The 23,399-nt window shown below is 38.1% G+C and overlaps 1 protein-coding gene across 6 annotated transcripts in view; it reads left to right on the forward strand.

Annotated features, from left to right (window-relative positions):
* Nucleotides 1-23,399, forward strand: part of LOC103224854 (AGBL carboxypeptidase 4) — a 1,478,618-nt gene that overhangs the window by 952,851 nt on the left and 502,368 nt on the right. For all 6 annotated transcript variants that reach the window (XM_073007314.1, XM_073007316.1, XM_073007315.1 and 3 more), the window contains exon 5: nt 4,914-5,130. In XM_073007314.1, the coding sequence (XP_072863415.1) occupies nt 4,914-5,130 (217 nt within the window). The remainder of the gene's footprint in view (nt 1-4,913; nt 5,131-23,399) is intronic.

The raw sequence follows: 23,399 nt of genomic DNA on the forward strand, positions 1-23,399 counted from the left end.
CTCACTTCTCTATACAGAGATGCACTATGTAGAAAAGAATGGGAATAACAATTATAGGCAGAAAGAACAGCATTTAAAAAGGCAAGGAGGTTTTTGAGAATATGATATATTCAGGGCATGACTTAAAGTTTCACTGGAGAGAGTACAATATATATGTTAGTGGAGCTGACATTATTTATTCACAAACATATTTATCTAATTCATAAGCATTCTTGGCACTTCATCTATAAGCCGTTGTATAGGTCCTGGAGAACTAGAGATGAACAATATGTAGTACCTGCCATCCAGGAGAGCTCATTCTCATAGTGGAGACAGAAATATGTTTAAATTGATGTAGTGAGATAGGAGCTATAATAGAGAGGTAGAATAGACAGAGAAATAGAATGAGGTAGAAGCTATAATAATGTTTGTGAATGTGTTGAGTGTGTACATGCATGAGAGTGTGTGTGTGTATGTACGTGTGCATGTGTGCTTACTCAGAACGTTCAGTCATGCATGACTGAATCTGAGGATGTGAGTTACAGACCTCCCTCATTCATGTGGATGTCCTCAAGACATTGAACTCAGGACAAGGCCTTATTCCAAGAGCTGGATCAGCCTTTAGTCCCCAAGTCTTGAAAGCACACACCACAGGACCTGAAATCTTCCTGGGTGTCTGGCAGGATTGGGTGCTGTGCCATTTTCTTTCTGGGATCTTCTGGGGAGTCATGAACAACCTGCTTAAGCATAAAGATTCTTTACCTTTATTTTCATACCATTGATATAATATGAATAACTTCAGAGGCTTGTTGAGAGGAATAAAGAAGTGAATACATTATAAAATACTTAGAATGGCCTAGCATATGGTCAATGCTATTAGGAAATAGTACTATAATAATTATTATTATTATCTTATTGTTTCCATGGATATCATAGACTATCTGTGTTAAATGGAATCATAAGTCTGCCTTGTCTAACCTCACATCAAGTACAGGAACTTTATCCCCTAAATCTTCTAATACTTGTACTTCTCTGTAAGGCAGCCCTCTCTACTTTCTCTTCAGCTGAATGTTAAAGAGTCTCTATACTGAACTAGAATCTGCCTTCTTGTGATGCCTACCAATGTTATTCTGGGATAAGAAGTTTTTTTCCCTTTTTTTCATTGCTTTTTAAATAAATAAGTATTACTTGAGACCGCTCTATGCCATCACTAGAGTTAAAGAAGTAACACAGTTTATATTTTCAAGAAGCCTACTCTTTGAAGAAATATCCAAATATCCATTTACTTTTATTGTTCATTGTTAAGAGACAAACTAGATGATAAAAATCTTTTTATATAATTTTTTAAAGTAGAAAAAAATAATGAAGACTCAATAGTCAGGGAAGGCTTTAGAGAAAAGCTATGTTAAAGGGTAGTCACTTATACATTGATTTGTTCATTTAAAAAATATTTAAACCTTTGTTGACAATTGACTATATGCCTCATCTATCAGTAGGAGTTCACCAAGTATGAAGATGGTGGGGAAGACAGTTCAGGTAGAGGAAAGATCAAGTACAAAACATAGAGATATTGAAGGTATGGCACAAAATTGTGTTAGGGAGTTATGAGTAGTTGAATATAAACAAAGCAAAGGTTTCAAGGAAGGTGAAATGGGTGACGATGCTGGAATCACAAGGCCATCACAGGCCTTGTGGGCCAAACTGAAATGTGAGGATAGAAAGTTGCTTAAAAGTTTTTTAGCAAGAAAGTACTACAAAATCAGGTTTTTCTGGAAGTAGAAGGTAAGGCTGTAAGTTGGATGGCAAGGGGAAAAGGAGAATGGAAAGATACTGTAGGGATTATGAATACAGGATTTTGAGCCACACTGGCCTAAGCTTAATACAGGATCTACTGCTCACTGATCTTGTGACCTCAGAGAATCTTTTTTTTCCCTCTCGTGGCTTCAATTTTTTTTTATCTGTGTAAAGGGGATAACAGCCCCAGCTCATAAGGTTATTGTGAGGATTAAATGATAATGCATATAATACACGTAATACAATGGCTGAGACATAACAAACAAAATAAGAGAAAAATCAGAAGTATGTCCCAAATGAAGGAGATATTTTTTCCTCCCTATTTTCAGCCCCCTTTGCTTTATTCTTTGCATTACTTGAAAGTCTTGAATTTTGCCTGCTGAGCCCTCCTCAAATAGATTTCTGTTTGTATCCTTAGGAAAGTCTAGACAATCTAAGCACTGAACAGCATCTCAGTTTCCCTGAATGATTGCCCCAGAGCCCATTAACTCTACTTTGTCTGCTAATCAGGTTAGGCATCCGGGCTCACCCAGGAGAGGAGCTGGAACAGCTGCAGGCAGTAGATGGATTTTCCTGATAGCACATAATCAAATTCAGTGGAGACAGCAGGCATTCAGAGTCAAGTTGCAGAACTTGGCTGGAAGAGGAGAAAACTGTGGTGACAGAATTTAAAGCATATACCCTGGTTGGATATACTGGTAAATAAAGAGCTGAAAACAGCATCATAACCTGAGACCTTATGAATATAGGAACCGCTTGTGAATGAAGACATACTCATCCAGGGCTCTAAGAGACTCAAACTCAGACCTTCAAGTCAGGGCCTGAAGTGACTATCACAGACCATTGGCTGGAAACATTAAGGCCACTTTCACAGACATTATCCCCAAATACAAATCAGGAGCCCTGAGACTTGCATATGCCGCCAACCTGCCTCACTTTCCTGCATCTTCAATAACATCACAAATGTAGAGCATCATGTATTCTGTCCATACCCACATCCTTGCACTCGTCTGTTCTCTCTCTAATCTTGACTCTTCACTGCTTCCTTCCCTCTCCCTCTTCAGACCTCTTCATTTTCCACTTTTTCCTCTGGAACACAGCTCCATGGTTAATAATCCCACTTCAATCCTCAGTCTTGAAGTTCACTTCTTCCTTTACCCCTTGTCTTAACCAAACTAGACTTGGTTAAAAGTCTATGATGCTTAAATATTTGCTGAGTAAAACAATGAACTGAGGCCTGACTCTTTTGGAGGACATTACTTCGCCCATTGCCCTCTCAAGAAATCCTCATTCTTCTACACTGCACGTACAGAAGGATCAGGAGGGGTCACTTTGCTCCTCACTCCTCATGTACCTTCCAAGCCATCATTTCTCTACCTCATCACTGATAACTCCAGAATTTAGGGTAGCAGTCTAGTTAGAAGAAGGAGTGCCTATAAGATTTGTCTTAAAGATATATTTCCATTATAAGAAGACTGTTATTTATATATTTATTGGCAGTGGCTTTGGGAGTAGGAGGTAAATGGACTCTATTGGTGGGCCAAAGTGCACCTCTTAACAACCTTTGATACTACTGCTGAGTTTTATGTGAAAGTTCTGTTTCTTTGTTGCTTAGACTGCATATCTATCATCCTGTCCTCCTCCTCAGCACTTTCAGTTTCTTACACATCTTAGACCCCATGACCCATCATTTTAGTCACTTTTTCTAATATAATCAAATACCAGAATATTTAATTAAATTTAATATAATCAAATGTATGTACAGGCATCAATGCCATGTAACCACTGCTGTTCCATAGGAATCCCACAGCTACACCTCCCACCCTCGCCACTTAGCTTCAGAAAGACACTAAGGTAGAAACAAGATTCTGCAGCAAACACTAGTATGTTATAATGCTCTCTGTTCTATCTGTTAACAATTTGCTCCAGGTTGTTCTTCCTGGAGCCGGCACCCTTCTTGTTCTTCTCAATTTCCCCTGCTATACCTTCCTCCTCACATTTTTCTTCATATGCCCCTGTAGTCTATGGCTTCTCAATTGAATGCCAAGCCAATACAGGTGAGCCTTACATCCTTCATCCACTGTATCTACACTCCCCAGGAGCATCCCTTCCTTTAAGGATCTTCCAAATCAACCTTGGTGGCTAAGACTTATTAAGCAATTGATAAAAAAACAAGAGTTACACAAAATGTGGAGCTGAACTAGCCTGGAGTTTTCGATGTAATATCATGGAAAGGGCACAGTTTGAGGTGAGTTTTGCAGGATAAGCAGTATTTAAAGTAATAGAAAGAGATATTCACTGCAGGGAAACACTATGAAGAGGTTGGATATCATAAATCATGAGAGGGTAGAGTAACTCTTTAAAGTGGGTAAACGCAAAGACATGGAAACTATGACTGCAACATTTTTGTTTCCTGTTTGCATCTCAGTGTTTAGCTTAGCAAAATTGTCCACATAGCATATTTTAAAGCACCATTTCCCAAAGTGCTTCTGTGGAAAGTTAGTCTCATGGAATGCTCTGTAGAAAATAACAGTAATAATTTAGAGAAATGTTGAATATTTTTCCCTTCCTTGAATATATACAATGCATATGAGTTTATTTTAAAAGTTCTTAATTAGTCTTATAATTTAAAAAACATGACTTCCCCGGGAAAAGCAGGCCTCTCCCATTCATATCTCTACAGCTTCACAGTCTTTATTTACCTTCAAGTCACTTTTAGAATCTGTAATTATATTGTCTACTTATTTTTAATATTTTATTGACCACTTCCCCACTATTCTCCATAAGGACAGAGATCTTGCTTGTCTTATTTATTATTGTACATCAAGGCCTGGACATGTGATGCCACATATGTTAGGTGCTCAAAATAAGGATAAACAAATGAAGAGAATGTATCTATTTTTGTTTAACTTTGCATTTTCCAAACAGTTGAGAAAGGGTAGCACTGAATTGTGAGCAAAGAGCTGCCAGATTCAGGTCCGTTTTAGACACTATGTGGTTTGTGTTGTCATTCTCCCAGCCCCATTACCCATGGTTCTTGATGTTATAGTTTTTCTACTAGGCATTGATTTATATATGTTACCTTTTGAAGCTTGAACAGATGTCTCATATGCCCAAATTTCTTTGTTTATATATTTTAGGCAAAGGCTGCCACCCAAAAATGTTTACTACTACCGCTGCCCAGACCATAGGAAGAACTATGTGATGTCCTTTGCCTTTTGTTTTGACCGAGAAGAAGATATTTACCAGTTTGCTTACTGCTACCCATATACATACACTCGCTTCCAACATTACCTTGACAGCCTGCAAAAGAGAAACATGGATTACTTCTTTCGGGAGCAGCTGGGCCAGAGTGTGGTAAGGCCTGTGCCAGGTTTGGGTTACTTGTTTAGAAACAGGCAATCTTGGGATAGGGACTTAGCAGTGGGTTTTTATGGAATGCAAATAATGAATAGTAGTGCTTTCCAGAACTTTTCAATAATTTACTAACTACAATTAAACAATTATATAATTAGTATTAATTTAACAATTCTTTAAAGTATTGTTTTTGTTGTATGATTTATTGCGACTGTGGGGCACCATAGTAAGATATGAGAAGAAGTCACAGAGTAAGATATGAGACAGATGGTTGTTTTTCTGAATGAAGCTGATAAAGCTCTCTAGCAAAATACAAAAGTTAGGTGAATCCCAAAACCTCTGAGAGAAAAGGAGACTTTTACTAGGTGTTACAAAAGGTATGAAAGCATTTTATTACTGTGAGCTTCTGATATGAAGAACACATTTCTTAGTGAACCAAACTTGCCTGCAGTACAGGTTAGCAAGTGGTGTGCAGTTTGGTTGTGATGGCCACAGTGTGCTCTGTCTCTGTCATCCATCAGTTTCCGACTCTTTTTTCCTGCTCCAGGTTTAGTTTCCTGTTTCTAGAGATTTCAGTTTCCCATTCCATAATAGTTCCCTATTGCTGATGTGACAAACTACCACAAACATGGTAGTATAAAACAACACAAAATTATTTTCTTATACTTCTGGGAGCTAGAAATACAAAATGAGTCTCACTGGGCTAAAGTCAAGGTATCAGCAGATCTATGTTTCTTTTGGAGGCTCTAGGGGAGAATTTATTTCCTTGCCTTTTCCAGCTTCTAGAGGCTGCTTGCATTTCTTAGTTTGTAGTTCCCTTCCATCTTAAAAGCCATCAGTGACTGGTTGAGTCTTTTTCATGCTGTATCACTTTGATATGAATTCTCTGTCACTTATAAAGATCCTTGTGCTTATAATGGATTTACCCAGATAAATCCAGGTTAATCTCCATATAGCAAGATCTTTAACTTAATTACATCTGTGAAGTCTCTTTTGTTATGTGAGGTAACATAGTCACAGGTTCTGGGGATTAGGAGTTAGACATCTTGTGTTGTGGACTGGTGCATTATTTTGCCTACCACATCTTCCTACTTCCTTTTCTTTTCTTTGTTCTTCTTTTTTTTTTTTTTTTTTTTTTTTTTTTTTGAGATGGAGACTCACTGTCACCCAGGCTGGAGTGCAGTGGAGAGATCTCAGCTCACAGCTCACTGCAACCTCCGCCTCCCAGGTTCAAGCAATTCTCCTGCCTTAGCCTCCCGAGTAGCTGGGATTACAAGCATGCGCCACCACACCCAGCTAATTTTTATATTTTTAGTACAGACAGAGTTTCACCATGTTGGCCAGGCTAATCTCAAACTCCTGACCTCAGGTGATCCACCTGCCTTGGCCTCCCAAAGTGCTGGGATTACAGGTGTGAGCCACCGCACACGGCCTCTTCCTACTTCCCTCTCTTCCTCTTGTGCCCAAACTAGGATCTGAAGTTGTTCTCCATACTGAATTAATAGGTTTTACTCTTTGTTGTCAGCAATACTTTGGTTGCTGAATAAGAATAAGCAGGTGCTAATTTGGTTTTATGTTTTACTCTTCAAAAAGTGTGGATTGTGCCCCTAAAAGAGGCATATTGGACAGGCTCTAAACGTTCTAAATGAAGATACTGGTGAAATTGGCAGAAGATACGGTACTTGGGGTTCTGATATGTGTTGGTAGTTAAATGGACTCAGCCTAGTGACTGTGAGTTTCACATAAAAGTGAGACCTATTTCTAAATAAATCCAGGATACCTCAAAAAAGAGAGCAATAAAGAGGGCCTATGTGCAACTCAGGTACCTGAGAGACAAATCTGGTCATGTTATTCTTGTAGTCTGAGATTCTGCATGCACTATGATTTTCCTAAATATCTTTTCTCTACTCCAACCTTCTTCCCAACAGTGCTTCTCATGGTATCTTCCCATTTGTATCTGTTGCCTATATATTTTGAACTGAAAATTGGTATACATGATGTATGAGTCAGCATGCTAGCAGGAAACAGATGGCAGCCTCAAATTAGGATAATTTAAGGAAGGTTTAATAAATGGGCTGTTTACAAGGTGTGGGCAATGCATGCAATGACAAGGTATAGTGAAATTCTCTAGGGCTAATAACAACTGAAATGGAATAAAGGGAAGGAATGGTTAACAGAACACAATAGTAGAGAGTCATTTAGTGGGTCATGTTGGAAAGAATTAGTGACCTTCAGTTAAGGTGCACAGTTAGCCTGAGATAACTCCATAGAGAGTGCTGAGAAAAATAAATATATAGACCTCATTCTCTTACTTATATCTGATCTTCTTCTAGGGGTCCATATTGGCCAACACAACCAGAATCCAGAGAACAAAGGAGCCCATTAATGTAATTCATACAGATCAGCCTCCCAGGGAAAATAAAAGGGTATAGATGGGTGGAGAGTGGATGTAGAGGAATACATAGAATACATTAAGTGCACCTGGTCCAATTAACAGTATATTACTGAACAGTGAGATTATTTTAGAAGGGATTGTCAGAAAAATTCTAATATTAATATTTGCTAGACATATGAATTATGATATTTTTTAAGAGAATGGGAAGTTCATTCATTACTCATAACTTTTAAGGCAGGATCTGTACATTTCACTCCTGTGCCCACCCCAACCTTCTCTTAGATTTATGACAGCCAGAATGTAGGTGCACAATGAATGCTTATTGAGTGAATGATTGAAACAATGAAAAAATGAATTAAGAACATGTCTGGAAGCAGTGTGAAAAGCTGAGAACAACAGAAAGCTAATAAGAAAAACAATAGGATCAGTTAAGCTTTCAATAATAGATATTCAAAATAACATATATAAAATAACAACAACTTAAACAAGATAGACATTTATTTCTTTTCCATGTAAAAGTCTAAATGTAGGCAATCCACAACTAATTTTGTGGCTCTACTCCTTGAAAGCCTCAAAGAGTCAGGTTCTTTCAGCTTTCTTCTCTGTCATCCTTGGGATGTGGCCCTCAACCTCATGATTCAATATGGAATTCTACCATGATATCTGTATTCCATGCAGCAGGATGAAGGGGATGGTGGAGAAAGAAGAAGCAGTTTTGTGGCATTGTCATTTACTAGAACTCATTCACATTTAACTAAAGGAAGGACAAGAAATGAAGTCTTTGTTCTGAGTAGCCCAGTTTTAGCTATAAATTGGTGGTCCTCTATGTGGGAGAATTGACATTGAGGGACAGCTTAAAGTCTCTGCCACAGGAAATCTGAATTCTGCTTTCAGCTCTAACATGAAACTACTTGTATTACCTTGAATTCTATGTTCCCTTTCTGGGGATAATTTTTTCACCTATAAAGTGAGAAAATTGGACTTGAATAGAAGTTTTCAGATTATCCTTGAGGAATTACTCAGTTGGAAAAAGTAATAGTTTGAAACTCCTGTCCTACTTCAGAGCCTGTGAGAGATACTGTGGAGATATATAACAAGGTATACATACAAGTCTTTGTATACTTCCAGGAGCATATTCTGTACCTGGGAAAAAGGGCATGTCCAAATAGCTCTGATACTTTAAAAAATATATAATTAAGGATATAATGAGTTGTTTAAGGAGTTAACAATAAAAATAAATGTCATGGAGAATGTCTTTAAAAGCTAAAGATTTTGTTTTAAGCCATCTTGAAAGATGGGTAGGATTACAGAATACAGAGTTGATAATAAGGTAGCCCAGAAAGGCAGAAAAGCCAAAGCCATTGCCTGGTGGTGGTAGTTGGTTAGAAGTCTGGTTTGATTGGAATAGGGAATTTATGGGGCTACTGGAAGATAAGGCTAGACAAGAAGATTCAGGCAAAACTCTGGAAAGCCCTGATTTTCATATTGGCTACATCCTTTATTCAGATTCTACACAACACACATACTGGGTTTTTTACTTTATATAGACCATTTGATTTTTTCTCACAATAGTTTTATAGAGTAGGCAGAACTGTCCCAGTTTGGAGATAAATAATCTGAGGATAAAAAGATAAGTTTCTTCGTTAAGGCCACATGACTAGTTCATATCAGGGCCAAGATTTAAACCCATGGCTTCTAACACCATGTCCTGGCCCTTTGATGGACATTTTAATACCCAAAAAGATTTTTGAGAAAGGGATTTACCTTATCCAAAGCAACATTTTAAGAAAGTACATTTAATGGAAATATGGGGTGTACCTGTGCCATCTGGACTAGATCAAGGAAGCTCTGTGGGTTGGCTCAATCCTGTGTTCTGGGCCTTGATGCAGACACTAGAGATTTTAAGGCTTTCTGGCATACTTTTGCAGATAGGATGATTCTCAGTTACCAGGGTATTTGATATGGCTTGTGTCTGAAGGCATCACTGTAATTAGTTAATCCTTATTCCAATTCGGAGGGAGGGTAATTACAAGTGGGAAGGCTAAACATGCCAGCATCCAGATCTTAGGGAGACCAGGCAGAAAGGAAGATTTTGAATTTTCAGTGCTAGAACTATTAATCACTATGGTCATAGCTGTCACTGGTACTAATTATATCATCCAAGAATATATTTTATTTTGTTACCAGTAACCCCTTTGAAACCTACTGAACAAAACGCCTTTGAACATGTATTTAGAACCGTGATCTGCCATTTAAGATAAGGACATCATGAGAAAGATATTTTTATTATTTTTTAATAGCTTTATTGAGGTATAACTTGCAGTGTATAAAATTCATGCATTGTAAGGGTATAATTTTATGATGTTTAGTATCTTATGATTTTTATAGAGTTCTGTGTCTATTACCACAATCTGATTTTAGAACATTTCCATCATCTCAAAAAGTTCCCTTGTTAATTCTCACATCCAGTCCCAGCTTCAGGTAACTACCGATCTGCTGACACCATAAATTTGCCATTTCTGAACATTTCATATAAACAGAATTAGAGCATATGTAGTCATCTTATGCATCTTGCATTTTTCACTTAACACTGTAATATGGATGGACCTCAAAAATATTATAGCAAGTATCAATAGTTCATTTTAAGTGCTGAATAGTATTCCATTGAAAGGATATACCACATTTTGTTTACCTATTCTCCAGTTCAAGGACATTTGGATGGGTTTCAGTTTGGACTTATTATGAATAATGCTGCTATGATCATTTATGTACTTATCTTTGAATGGACATATGATTACATTTTTCTTGGGGTGAAATCATTAGGAAATACAATAAGTTTATGTTCAACTTTTAAAAGATAAACTCTCAAACTGTGTTCCAAAGAGTAGTGTCATTTTATATCCTTATCAGCCATGTAGGAGGGTTATAGGAGGGTTACAGTTTCTCCAGATGCTAGCCAACACTTGGAATTATCTGTAATTTTTGTTATAGTCTTTTAGTGGGTGTATCTCATTATGGTTTTAATTTGTATTGCCCTTTTGACTAATTATATTGATCATTTTCTCATGTGCTTATTTTCCACTCATAAATCTTCTTTGGTGAAGTGTCAATTCAAATCATTTGCCCATTTTTAAAACTGGGTTCTCATGAGTTTCAAGAGTTCTTTCTGTATTCTAACACAACTGTTTTGTCAGTTATATGTTTTGCAAATATTTTCCTCTAATTCATGCCTGTCTTTTCATTCATTCTGTTAACCATATCTTTTGAAGAATAAAAATTTTAAACTTGAAGTCCAATTTATCAAATGTTTAATGGATTATGCTTTTGGTGCTATTATGAATGGCAGTACCTGTGCACCAAATCCTTGCCAGCATGTCAGTGTTCTTGATTTTGGCCAATCTAATATGTGTGTAATTGTATCTCATTGTTGTTTCAGTTTTCATTTCCGAATGACATATACTGTGGAGCATCGTCTCATAGCTAAGAACTCTTTGTCTAACAGAAGGCCACAATGATTTGCTTTTATGTTACTTTTCTGAAATATTTATATATTTAGCCTACATTTAGGTCTATAGGTCATTTTGAGTTAGTTTTAGTGTATGGAATAAAGTAAGGGCCTAAGTTCATTTATTTGCACATGATATTGAATTTTTCCAGCACTGCTTGTTGAAAAGACTAATCTTTACTCAGGAATTATCTTGGCAATTTTCTCTGATGCCTCTGCTCAGTTTATTTGTTTGCTTGTTTTTAATATTCCCTTTTCTTTTTAGAATAGTTTTAGTTTCACAGCAAAATTGAGAGGAAGATAGAGATTTCTCAATATACTTCCTGCCCCTACACATGCATAGCCTCTCCCATTATCAACAATCTTTCACCAGAGTGCTACATTTGTTACAATGGATGAACTTATGTTGACACATCATTAACACCCAGAGTCCATCATTTACCTTAGAGTTCACTCTGGGTATTGTACATTCTATGGGTGTGGACAAATTTATAGTGGCATGTGTCCACCATTTTAATATATACAGATTATTTTCATTGTTCTAAAATCCTCTGTACCTCACCTATTCATCCTTCCCTTCCCATAACCCCTGTCAACCACTGATCTTTTTAATGTCCCCATAGTTTTTTCTTTTCCAGAATGCCATATAGTTGAAATTTGTATAGCCTTTTCAGATTGGCTTCTTTTGCTTCGTGATATGCACTTAAGTTTACTCCATATCTTTTCATGACATGATAGCTTATTTTTTAGCACTGAATAAGAGTCCATTGTCTGGATATAATACAGTTCATTTATCTTCCTATTGAAGGATATCTTAGTTGCTTTCAGGTTTTGGCAGTTATGATAAAGCTGCTGTAAACATCAGCATTCAGGTTTTCATGTGGGCATAAATTTTCAGCTCCTTTGGGTAAATTCCAGGGAGTCCAATTGCTGGATCATATGGTAAGAGTAGGCTTAGTTTTGTAAGAAATCACCAAAGTGTCTTCCAAAGCGACTGTACCATTTTACATTCCCAGTTAGCAATGAATGCAAGTACCTGTGCTCCACATCCTTGCCAGCATGTAGTGTTGTCAGTGTTCTTGATTTTGGCCATTCTAATAGGTATGTACTGTATCTCATTGTTGTTTCGATTTGCATTTCCCAAATGACATATGATATAAAGCATCTTCTCATAAACTTGTTTGTCATTTGTATATCTTCTTTTGTAAAGTATCTGTTAAGGTCTTTGGCCCATTTTTAATTGGGTTGTTTGTTTTCTTATTGTTGAGTTTTATGTAGTTTGGTTTTTTCTTTCCTATTTTAAGCCCTAATTCCCAGGGAATCAACCCTGTGTTTATGTAGGTTAAAGGTAAGCTACTATTGGGCTGAGGTTATGTTCAGCCACCCTGAGCCAGTAAGGCTTCTATCTTCTGCTGGTGGATCTGTGTGTGAGGAGGGAAGTATATTCAAACTTTGGGCAGTTTTCAAGTCTGCTTTACTTTCCCTTTCATGTTGTGTTGCCTATGTGTATATGTGTAGCCTCAAGATTGGTCAGAAGAATATATTATATGAGTAGTAGTAGTATTAAATACCTACCATGTAACTAGCATTATCTAGACTCTGAGGATACAGCAGTGAAAACAGGTTCATGTCTTCATGAGAGTTACATTATGGTAGGAAGAGACAGACAATATTGGAGTAATTAAATCAGCAAAGAGGATCAGTTTGGAGAGTAAGATTTCATTTAGAAGGTAGCACTTAAATCCTGAGATATGTAAGTATTGTCTTCTCCCATTTGCATTTTTAACATGGAGATTTAATGAGATTAAGTAATTTGTCTACATCATGCAACTGGAGTTTGAAGCCAAGTCTTTGTGAACTTTATAATTATTTAGTGAATTCTTGCAAAGCTGTTCTTTAACACTACAAATATCTGGTGAGCATCTTCTGCCTGCCAAGTTCTATGTTGGATGCTGGGGAGAGAAGATTAATACAAAACACATTCTGTCCCTGAAAAGTACACAATATAATCGGTGACATAGATGTAAAAATGAATAAAAAGGTAAGATCTGGTATGATACAAGTAGTGGGCAGAGAAGGGGCACAAGGGAGTGAATGAAGACTTAAGGAAGGAGGCATCTTTACTTGAGTATTGAACATGTGTAAAGAGGCTGAGATGCTATGGTGTGTCCTGACAGTGTTACATGACTCCTTGTGACAAAAGCACAGGGTCAGCCTAAGAATAGGAAGGGTGGTGACAGAGGATGCAAGAGAAATAAGTAGAAGCCATGTGAGGAGGACCTTGAATGCCAAGTTAAAGAATTTGAACTGTATCCTGAGGGAAGCTAGGAACCAAGCAAGAGGCAGTATGATCATTGTGACACTTAACCCTTATATCTCTAAACTTCCCCTGCTAGTGGCAGCTTACCTTTCTAATAAGAAAACAGGCTGTCTAGCTGGCTTTCCTTCCCACAGGCAAAGATCTTCGTTAGCCAAGAGTACCAGGAGGAAAACCACCAAGACTACATATATAGTAATAGGAATGACAAAAGAAAACCTTAAGAAGTTGGCCTCTCTGATCTTAACACCTCAAAAGAATCTCTAGAACTGCCAATGATTATAGGGATTTCATTTAAACTTAGCAAATATATTAATCATCTCCTATGGACAAAGACCTAAGCTATAAAAACCAGCATCTTCTTTTAACATTCGAGAAAGTTGACTTTTCAGTCTCAGCTCACACATCGCCTCAGCAGCCATGCTCCATCCCAATGACAAGGAAGACCCACTATCCTCAAAACAGCTCCCTCCCTGTAACTTCCTCTCTTTGATTCTAGCCCCATCCTCTGGGCCTACCTTGCAAGTACTTGCTCTTTTAGCTCATAATCAGGCCTGTAAAGATACCAAGACAAGGCTGAAGCACTGAGAGCATTGCTTGAGGCCAAGAGTTCAAGACCAACCTGGGCAATATAGGGAGACCTCATCACTACAAAAAATAAAAACAAAATAGCTGAGCATAGTGGTGTGTGCCGGCAGACCCAGCTTCTCTGAGGCAGGGAGATTGCTTGAGCCCAGGAGTTCAAGGTTTTGGTGGGCTACAATTGTGCCACTGCTCTCCAGCCTGGCAACAGAAGGAGACTCTGTCTTTAAATAAATAAATAAGCAAACAAATAAGACAAGGATATCAAGACACTGACTACATACCCTTGATGAGTCTTCTCTTCTACAAACTAATCTCTCTTTTCTCCTGCCCCCAGAGAATTCAAAATTTCTTTATATTCCATGGTGTCAAACATTTTACCTTCTTTGTCATTCTTCTTTGGACATGATCCAGGTTGTTATTTTCTTCTTAAAATGCTAGCACTGAATATAAAACTACACAGGGAATCTAAGCATGTACAGCAGAATAGGACTATTGCCTTATCTTGCTCTGGATGTTAGATCTCTAGAAATGCAGTCGGAATTTACATTAGCTTCTTTGGGCAGGCAGGCCTCTCTCTAATAGATGTTTTTGTTGCTGTTCTTTAAATAAATATATTTTTATTTATCTGATATTCTCTTTTTAATAAACCTCTTATTTTTAAAATTGATTTAAATTTATTTATGTTGTTTTTTTCCCATGTTTATTTTAGATTCAGGGGGTACATATGCAGGTTTGTTCCCTGGGTATATTGCATGATGCTGAGGTTTGGAGTACAATTGATGGCATCACCCAGGTACTCAGCATAGTATCCAATAGTTAGTTTTTCAAGTATCCAACAGTTTTTCAAACCTTGCCCCACTCCCTCCTCCCACCTAGTAGTCCCCAGTTTGTATTGTTGCCATGTTTATGTCCATGAGACCCCAGTGTTTAGCGGTCATTTATAAGTGAGAACATGCATAAATCTCTTATTTCAAAATAATTTTAGATTTATAGAAAGTTGGAGAGATAATATAGAAATTGTTCATATGCCCTTTGTGACAGTAGGTAGGTGGTCAGGCATGAGCAGGGCAGGCGAGAGCTCCCCACCTCCACACATACACACACACCAGGAGTATCAGGTGACAATCAGGTGATGGTCAGGCTGTTGTTAATTGTCTCTCTAAAGTAATAATTGGTCACAGCTGGTGCCAGGGAATGGCAGTCTCCTAATAGAAAACACCTGAAACTGGTAATGAACAGCTTTCCATTATGGTCTCAGGAGCTGGGTGAGTGGGCTCAAGCATGCACATGCAGAAAGCCCACCAGGGAAGAATCAGGAGAAAAGTAATGCAAGACCCCAGAAGTATGTCAACATATAAAACCCGAAGCCAAAAAGTCAAATCATGCACTTGTCTTTCACCCTCTTGGCCCCTCCAAGTGTATTTTCTTTTCTTCCTTTCATTCCTGCTCTAAAACTTTTTAATAAACTTTCACTCCTGCTCTAAATCTTGCCATGGTCTCTCCTTCTGCCTTATGCCCCTCAATCAAAGTCTTTCTTCTGAGGAGGCAAGAATTGAGGTTGCAGTAGACCTGCGTGACTTGGATACCTTCCACTGGTAACACCTTCACCCAGTGTCCTCTAATGTTAATATCTTACACAACCATGGAGGATGTTTCCAAAGTAAGAAATTAACATTGGTTCACTACTATTAACTAAAACACATAACTGTATTCAGATTTCACCAGTTTTTCCACTAATATTTTTCTTTTTCTTTTTTTTCTTTTTTTTTTTTTTTTTTTTTTTTGAGACAGAGTCTCACTCTGTCGCCCAGGCTGGAGTGCAGTGGCATGATCTTGGCTCACTGCAAGCTCTGCCTCCCGGGTTCACACCATTCTCCTGCCTCACACCATTCTCCTGCCTCAGACTCCCGAGTAGCTGGGACTACAGGTGCCCGCCACCACGTCCAGCTAATTTTTTGTATTTTTAGTAGAGGCAGGGTTTCACTGTGTTAGCCAGGATGGTCTTGATTTCCTTACCCTATGATCCTCCCGCCTCAGCCTCCCAAAGTGCTGGGATTACAGGCATGAGCCACCGCGCCCGGCCTCCACTAATATTTTTCTATTCTAGGATTCATCAGAATACCATATTACCTTATGGTAGATTTTAAAAGAAAGCCTCTATACTTACCCTGATACAGTATGACTTATTCATTTTAGTCCTTTATTACAGTCTGTTGTGATAATTTTGATTCTTAGATACTCTTATCTGCAGGCTTAGTGATTTCACTCGGAAATTTTAGAGTACATACTTGTATTAGCCCATTCTCACGCTGATAATAAAGACATACCCAAGACTGGGTAAATTATAAAGGAAAGAGGTTTAATTGATTCACTGGTAGGCCTCAGGAAACTTACAATCATGGTGGAGGGGGAAGCACATCCTTCTTCACGTGGTGTCAGCAAGGAGAAGTGCTGAGCAAAAAGGGGAAAAGCCCCTTATAAAACCATCAGATCTGGTAAGAACTCACTCTCTATCAGGAGAACAGCATGAGGGTAGCTGCCCCATGATTAAATTACCTCCTACTGGGTCTCTCCCGCAACACATGGGGATTATGGGAACTACAATTCCAGGTGAAAGCTGGGTAGGGACACAGAGCCCAACCATATCAATACTTTCTAAGTATTAATTTAAGTCAGGAATACAAGTGTTTAACAGGACAAGACCTGAGACTAAGAACAGAGACCTAGGCATATTACTGGAGACTTTACCCTAGATTGGCATTTTTACATCAGTTTTATATCAATCTCTGGGTTTGATTATGCTGCTAACCCCAGTAATATGTCATGTATGTGAAACAAGATTTTAGCTTCCTCCAAATTAATTCAATCAAATTCCTTTTTAGTTCAATTTTTTAGTATCTCTTATGTGCCATGTACTATGAGAGATTTAGAAATAAACAAGATATAATCCCTGTCCCCATTTCTCCATCTTGTCCATAAGGATCACATACAACATTTTGTCTGATGGTTAGTTTAATGCTATGATGAATGAGAAAGAACCAGATAGCAAAGGGCAAAATTTAGATAAAGGAGTGGTTGCTGGGGAAGGATCATGTTAGATAGGACTCTACAATAAGACCCCTGGGTGATAGGAATCAACACTGGAACTCCAACCCCTTGTCATGGGATTGACCCAGTTCTGCAATCTTTTGGCTCCCAGATCAGGGATAGGGTGAGACAAGGATATCCTTTACTTGAAGTCACAGTGAGAATGGTTAGGTAGCATAGGGAAGATTCTGAAAGCCCTGTCTTGAAAGATCTTCAGAATCCAGAATCCAAACCAAACTAAAAATCTGAGGAGTAAAAAAAGAAAAGAAAAGAAAGAAAAGGAAAAAGGAAGCTGAATCATGAAACCAGAGGAAAAAGAATGGAGAACATGATATAATCACAGAAAGCCAGAGAGCCAGGATAAGGAAGAAGAGGAGCAGATTGAGCAAATGTACGGATATCTAAAAGGGTTGAAGTACAGAGTTTGGCAGATTCTACTACGGTCCTTGTGTGACTTGTGTGGAAAAGCAAGAATGTCAGAAAAGAGTTGAGAGAGGACTGATGACCCTGTAGGCAGGAAAGTCAAGGAGCAGAAGGCGATTCTACAGAAAACAGGCTAGAGAGGGCCAGCACAGTTCTGACCAGCACGGTAACTTCAAAATAAGCTAGTCTCCTTCTGTTCTTTCTTATTCCCGCCCCCTTTCTTGTTTTTCCCCCCTTGATATAGTTGCGACTGGTTACATGACCAAGCAAATGTATGAAAAATAATTACATCTTTTTGGATGAATTGTAAATCAAATAATTTTTGGAAATTAGTAATCTCAATTATCAGCCCCAATCCACCTCTCAGAAGAGTTCTGTGGACTCCTATCTGCACCAAACCATGTCCTGATCAGACACTCTAAATTAAACAAGCTTAGTGGTTTTGGCTCCCTTCCAGCAGACCACTTCACAAGTCACCATTCTCATGGCATAGTTTTTATTACTCCCTCCAAAAGGAGTCCAAATTAGTTGGAGGCAGATCTATCCTCTCAGCATCTAGCTGAGGGGCTTCCAGTTCACCCTGCTAATTCAAATGACCCATCCATTCCAAACCTTAACTCTGGATGAATAAGGGCCTGGGAACAAAGGTGCTGGGATTTGTGACCCTGGGTCCTCCCTCTGCTAGATAAAGGAGGCATATGTCTGACTTACCTGAAGCTATAGAAGCCAACCAAGACTACCACACACCTGCTGCATTCCTGGGTTCCCTAGTTCAGAGAATACATTACTATCACTCCAATTGCCCATGTCAGGAAGCTGTCCTATTTAACTTCTTCTTTTAAGTTATTCTCATATACTACCACCAAGTATGATCAAGGCTACAACTCAGTATCCTTATAATCTGTCCCTTCCTCATCTCTGCTGCCATAGCCCTACTTCAAACTGTCAGCATGTCCCAGGAAATCACAACAGCTTCTTTAGCCAAGGGGTACAATACCTGAGGTGAACAGGTTTCCAGGCTCATTATCCTGCTCACACAGAGATATCTCAGTATTGCAATGGCTATTAGAATGTGCCAATTCTCCTAACCATGTGCCACCTCTTCACTGATCCTGTGATGCCTGACCAAATACAGTGTAACCTCTTCACTGAACACCACCTCAGCTAGGTTGGAAGATTGCTACTTTGAGATCATTATTTCCCCTCCCTTATAAAAAGATATTATATTTTAAAATGTTTTGAGCTTTATGGCATCAGCCTATACCACCCCCTGCCACTCCTTGTCACTCTCTTCTACTGACTTCTTGGACATTTCCATGAATCATGGAGGAGTTTGATCCATAATTGTCTTCTCTGCTACACCACTGCTACCATATTGAATGATTTCACTATCCATGTAAATGACCCATTGAACATCCACTCTGTAGTATATGATGAAATAGCAAATTCTTAATGTGATCTTCAAGGTCCTGGATCATCTGGTTTCTGCCTGATTCTTCAACCTATCTCTGTCCCACTTGCCTTGCTGCCTAGGGTCTACCCACACTGGCCTTCTTACAGTTCTTTCTGTGAGACATGGATTTTCTCCCTAACTTGTATACACATTGACCCATCTATCTGGAATGTTCTTTCTCTATGGTCATTTGCCTAATTTCTTCCTATTCTGCTTGCAGAAGCTAATGTAAACATTTTTTTCTTCATGGAATTCTTTCTTGATATACCCTTTCTCAGACTAGTTCAAGAGCTTTTGTTATGTACTTCTGTAATATATATTCTATTTCTCTTTTAAAAGACTTATCACTCTTCTGACTACTCATTCAACATTTTTCTTTAGAAGATTTTTAAGCTCCATGAGGACAAGGACCATATCTGTCTTATATACTGCTCTATGCATAAGGATTGTATGATGTCAGATGGCTCTTTATAGAAGGAACTGATGCTCTGTCTCTAGTCTCTCCCATGCAATCTAACCTCTACACCACTGCCAGAGAACTTCCTTTTCTCCCTTATGACTAATGATGATGAGTAACTTTTTGTGTGCTTATTGGCCATCCATATATCTTTTTTTGAAAAAAGGCTATTCAGATCCTTTGCCCATTCTTAAATTGAGATTATTTTTTGTTTTTTTATTATTGAATTGTAGGAGTTATTCGTATATTCTAGATCCAAGTCCCTTTTCATATATATGGTTTACAAATATGTTCTCCCATCTTGTAGGTTGTCTTTTTACTTTCTCTTTTTATGTTTAATTGACAAATAATAATTGTATATATTTATGGGATACAATGATCAAATCAGGCTATTTCACATATCTACCACCTCACATAGTTATCATTTCTTTGTGGTGAGAACATTTAAAATCTACCCTTCTTGGTGGTGAGAACATTTAAAACATGGCAAAATCTCATCTCTACAAAAAAATATAAAATTTGGCCAGGCACAGTGTTGTGTACCTGTAGTCCCAGCTACTTGAAGGACTGAGGCAGGAGAATTACTTGAGCCTGTGAGGTCGAGGCTGTAGTGAGTTGTGATTGCTGCACTGCATTCCAGCCTGGGTGACAAAGTGAGACTGTTTCAAAAAAAAAGAAACAGAAAATCTACTCTTTTAGCCATTTGAAATATGTAATACATTTTTATTAACCATTGTCACCATGCTATGCAACAGACCACCAAGATTGATTTCTGCTATCTAACTGAAACTTTGTACCCTTTGACCAACATCCTCCCTTTCCCCATTCACACTCCATCACTCAGCCTCTTTTCACTTTCTTGATGGTATCATTTATAGCATAAAAGTTTTAAATCTTGATGAAGTCCAATTTATCCATTTCTTTCTTTCTTTCTTTCTTTTTTGTTTTTGACCTCAACTTAATCAGTTTGGGCTGCTAAAACAAAAATACCATAGACTAGGTGGCTTAAACCAACGGTCCCCAACCTTTTTGGCAACAGGGACTAGTTTTGTGGAAGAGACATCTTCCACAGACCAGGGTGGTGGGAGTGGTTTCTTCTACCTCACATTATCAGGCAGGCATTAGTTAGATCCTCATAAGGAGCACACAACCTAGATCCCTCCCATTCACAGTTCACAATAGGGTTCGCATTCCTTTGAGAATCTAATGCCACCACAGATCTGACAGGAGACAGAGGTCAGCTGGTAATGTTCGCTGGCCTGCCACTCACCTCCTGCTGTGTGGCATGGTTCCTAACAGGCCAGGGACCAGTATCCTGATTGGAGACCCCTGGCTTAAACAACAGAAATGTATTTCTCACACTTTTGGAGGCTCAAAGTCCAAAATCAAGTTGCTGGCAGATCTAGTATCTGTTGAGGGCCCACTTCCCGGTTTTCAGTTGGCTGTCTTGTTATATCCACATGGCAGAGAGCAGAGACAGAGAAAGCATGGTCTCTAGTATGTTTTCATAAGAGCATTAATCCCATTCATGAAGGCTTCGGCCACAATGACCTAATTACCTCTCAAAGGCCCCATCTCCTAATAGCATCACATTGGGGATTAGAATTTCAGCACACAAATTTTGAGAGGACACAAATATTCAGTCCATAGGATGTATCTAAAAAGCAATTGCCTGGCCAAAGGTCACAAGATTTACTCCTATGTTTTCTTCTAAGAGCTTTATAATTTTCACTCTTCCGTTGATGTTTATGATTCATTTTAAGTTAGTTTTAGTGGATGGTGTAAGAAAATGTTCCAATTTATGCCTGTCCCAGCACTATTTATTTAAAAAATTGTTATTTCCCCAACTTTATTGTCTTGGTACCCTTATCAAAAATCAGTTGACTATAAATGTGAGAGTTTATTTCTGGATTTTCAGTTACATTCTATTGATCTATATGTCTATCCTTGTGCCAGTACAACACTGTCTTCATTACTGTAGCTTTGTAGTAAGTTTTGAAATCATTAAATGTCAGCTCTCCAGTTTTTCCAAGATTGTTTTGGCTATACTGGGTGCCTTGCATTTTTATATGAATTTTAGGATCACCTTATCAATTACTACAAAAAAACTAGATAAGATTTTGATAGTTATTGCATTGAATCTATAGATTAGTGTTGAGAATATTGCCATATTAATAATATTTAATTTTCTGATGCATGAATGTGGGATGTTTTAATTTAGATCTTCTTTGATGTCTTTCAAAAATATTTTATAGATTTCAGTATAAGCAAGGTCTGTACTTATTTTGTTAAATTCATTCCTACATGTTTTATCCTTTTGAGGCTATTGCAAATAAAATTGTTTTCTTAATTTTGTTTTGGACTTAAATACAAATTTAGCTTTGCATTTTCGTTCTACAACCTTTCTGAACTCATTTATTATTTATAATTGTTTTGTATTAGATTCCTTAAGATTAATACACAAGATCATATCATCTGCAAGTAGATATATTTTTACTTCTTCCTTTTATTTCATTCTTCTCTTTCTTTTCCCACCTAATTACCTGGGCTATTAGGAATAGTCTAGTTGAATGTTAAATAGAAGTGGCAAGAGCAGACTTCTTTGCCTTGTTCCTTATCTTAGAGGTAAAGCATCCAATCTTTCACCATTAAATATGGCATTAGCCTTGGGGCTTTTTATAGATGCCGTTTATCATGTTGAGTAAGTTTTCTTCTTCTTCTAGTTTGTTGAGTATTTTCATCATGAAAGGGTGTTGGATTCTATCAAATGATTTTTCTGTGTCTATTGAAATGATCATGTGGTTATTGTCCTTCATTTTATTAAAATTGTGTATTATGTTGACTGATTTTCAGATAGTAAACCAACCTTGCATTCATGGGATAAATCCCATTTGGTCATAGTACATAATCCTTTTTATATGTTGCTGGATTCAGTCAGGTAGGATTTTGTTGAGGATTTTTGTGTTTATATCCATAAGAGATGTTGATATTCAGGGGTTTTCTTTGGTAATGTCTTTGTCTAGTTTGGGTATCAAAGTAGTCCTGGCCTCATGGAATGGTATTGACAGTTTTGTTCTTTCAGCACTTTGAATATGTCATCTCACTTTCTTCAGCCCTCTCTTGTTTCTGCTGACAAGTCAGCTATTAGTCTTATTGGAATTCCCTAGTAGGTGATGAATCATTTTTCTCTTGCTGGTTTCAATATATTCTCTTTGTGCTAAGCTTTCATCATTTTGACTATGATGTGCCTGATTGTGGTTCTCTATGAGTTTATCCTACTTCAAGTTTGGTGAACTTACTGGATGTATAATTATTTTTCATCAGCTGCCTTGGGCATATACAGAGTGCCCCTGAGCATCTGGGCTGGTCTTCCTCTATTGGTATCACATCAAGCTATTACCCTGTATTAATCACTAGCTGATTGTTCTATTTTCCCTAGGGGCAAAAATTGTTTCACAGTCTGATCCAGTTAATATAGAGCCCTTTTGCAGGGGCAAGGTATTGCTAGTCTTTCAGGCTGCTCTGCCCCCTGAAGTGTCCTTGTTAGCTATCTTTCCTCCCTAATTCTTTCTTCTAACCTTCTAGCTGGTCTGCTGTTTTTCTTATTGCTATAAATCTCATGGAATGACCAGCTTTCTTGTATTTGCTTGCCACACTAGGATCTCTGTTGTTTTTGACATTACCCTTTGGCATACATTTTACTATGATCTGTTCCAAATGAATTCAGTCCCCTTATGCAGTGTTGTAGAGTTATTTGTTCTTATTGCCTGTCATTCTCCCTGAACAGAACCTCTATGCCACTGCCCTAGAACTGGGGGCAGGGACAATGCCCTAGAGTGTTACCCCTGCTCTGTGAGCCAGGCTCTGGGTAGGGACAGTAGCCCATGTTCTTCTTGTTTTGCCTGTCTTGGTCTGAAACCTCTGTCCTGCAAATTAGCTGGGCCAAGGGCATTTGGCTTCTAGTACTCTTGGTCTACCATGCCTGGTGTAGAACTTTCATTCTATGAGTAAGGTCTGGTGGGGGAAGGAAGACTTACCTTCTTAGCA

The sequence above is a fragment of the Chlorocebus sabaeus genome, chromosome 20 (assembly GCF_047675955.1).
Source record: "Chlorocebus sabaeus isolate Y175 chromosome 20, mChlSab1.0.hap1, whole genome shotgun sequence".
Lineage (NCBI taxonomy): Eukaryota > Metazoa > Chordata > Mammalia > Primates > Cercopithecidae > Chlorocebus > Chlorocebus sabaeus.